At 32.0% G+C, this 1,776-nt stretch overlaps 1 protein-coding gene across 1 annotated transcript; it reads left to right on the top strand.

Annotated features, from left to right (window-relative positions):
• Positions 1 to 793: 793 nt before the first annotated feature.
• Positions 794 to 1,457, top strand: LOTGIDRAFT_148227 (hypothetical protein; the record flags this gene model as incomplete). The annotated part of the gene is made up of 2 exons (XM_009065199.1): positions 794 to 917; positions 1,180 to 1,457. Coding segments are annotated over 2 exons (402 nt in total), but the record flags the coding sequence as incomplete, so codon positions are not given.
• Positions 1,458 to 1,776: the final 319 nt, after the last annotated feature.

Below are 1,776 nucleotides of genomic sequence, written 5' to 3'. Positions count from 1 at the left end.
TCTCTGCCTTAATCAGTCTGGCAACAAATAAATCAGCAACCAATGATTATCTCTGCCTTAATCAGTCTGGCAACAAATAACCTGGCAACTAATGATTATCTCTGCCTTAATCAGTCTGGCAACAAATAACCTGGCAACTAAAGATTATCTCTGCCTTAATCAGTCTGGCAACAAATAACCTGGCAACCAATGATTATCTCTGCCTAAATCAGTCTGGCAACAAATAAATTAGCAGCCAATGACTATCTATGCCTTAATCAGTCTGGCAACAAATAACCTGGCAATCAATGGTTATCTGTGCCTTTAGCAGACTGGCAACAAAAAACCTGGCAACCAATAACTGTCTCTCCATAACTTAGTCTGGCAACAAATAACCTGGCAATCAATGATTATCTCTGCCTTAAGCAGACTAGCAGCAAATAATCTGGCAACCAATAACTATCTCTGGTGGCAAATAACCTGGCAATCTATTTATCTCTGCCTTAAACAGACTGGCAGCAAATATTTCACCTTACTTATAACTGTCTGTCTCCCTTCCTAAACCAGTCTGGCAGCAAATTCTTCTCCCCACTTTAACCAGAGTCTGCCAGCATCCTCATTCCTCACCAATTGTTTCATAAGAAAAACTGTAAAGATAATGTTTGATAAATTTATTATAGATATATAATTATATTTCTGTAGGCTACAATTCATATGGTTAAGGCCATTATTTACCATTCATAACAACTGAACAACATGACCAACCTACAAAAATCTTTACATCCAAAGTTGTAACCATGAATAAAACATATGTAACCATGAATATAACAAAGGTAACCATGAATTCCACATATGTAACCATGAGTCTTACATATGTAACCACAAATTTAACATATGTAGCCATGAATATTACACAGGTAACCATGTGTTTTACATATGTAACCATAAATATTACAAAGATAATCATGAATATTACATATGTAACCATGAATCGTAAATTTGTAACCATGGCTATTACACAGGTAACCATGAGTATTACATATGTAATATTCATGGTTACATATGTAATATTCATGGTTACATATGTAATATTCATGGTTACATATGTAATATTCATGGCTGCATAAGTATTATGATTATTACATGAGTCTTACATATGTAACCATGAATAAAACATATGTAACCATGAATATAACAAAGGTAACCATGAATTCCACATATGTAACCATGAGTCTTACATATGTAACCACAAATTTAACATATGTAGCCATGAATATTACACAGGTAACCATGTGTTTTACATATGTAACCATAAATATTACAAAGATAATCATGAATATTACATATGTAACCATGAATCGTACATTTGTAACCATGGCTATTACACAGGTAACCATGAGTATTACATATGTAATATTCATGGTTACATATGTAATATTCATGGTTACATATGTAATATTCATGGTTACATATGTTAAATTCATGGTTACATATGTAATATTCATGGTTACATATGTAATATTCATGGTTACATATGTAATATTCATGGTTACAAATGTAATAGTCATGGTTCATGGTTACAAATGTAATAGTCATGGTTACATATGTAATAGTCATGGTTACATATGTAATATTCATGGTTACATATGTAATATTCATGGTTACATACGTAATATTCATGGTTACATATGTAATAGTCCTGGCTACATATGTAATAGTCATGGTAACATATGTAATAGTCATGGTTACATATGTAATATTCATGGTTACATATGTAATATTCATGGTTACATATGT

Source organism: Lottia gigantea (genome assembly GCF_000327385.1).
Source record: "Lottia gigantea unplaced genomic scaffold LOTGIsca_6816, whole genome shotgun sequence".
NCBI classification, from domain to species: Eukaryota; Metazoa; Mollusca; class Gastropoda; family Lottiidae; genus Lottia; species Lottia gigantea.
Note: the sequence above shows the minus strand (reverse complement) of the source record. Positions and strands in the feature narration are given on the sequence as shown.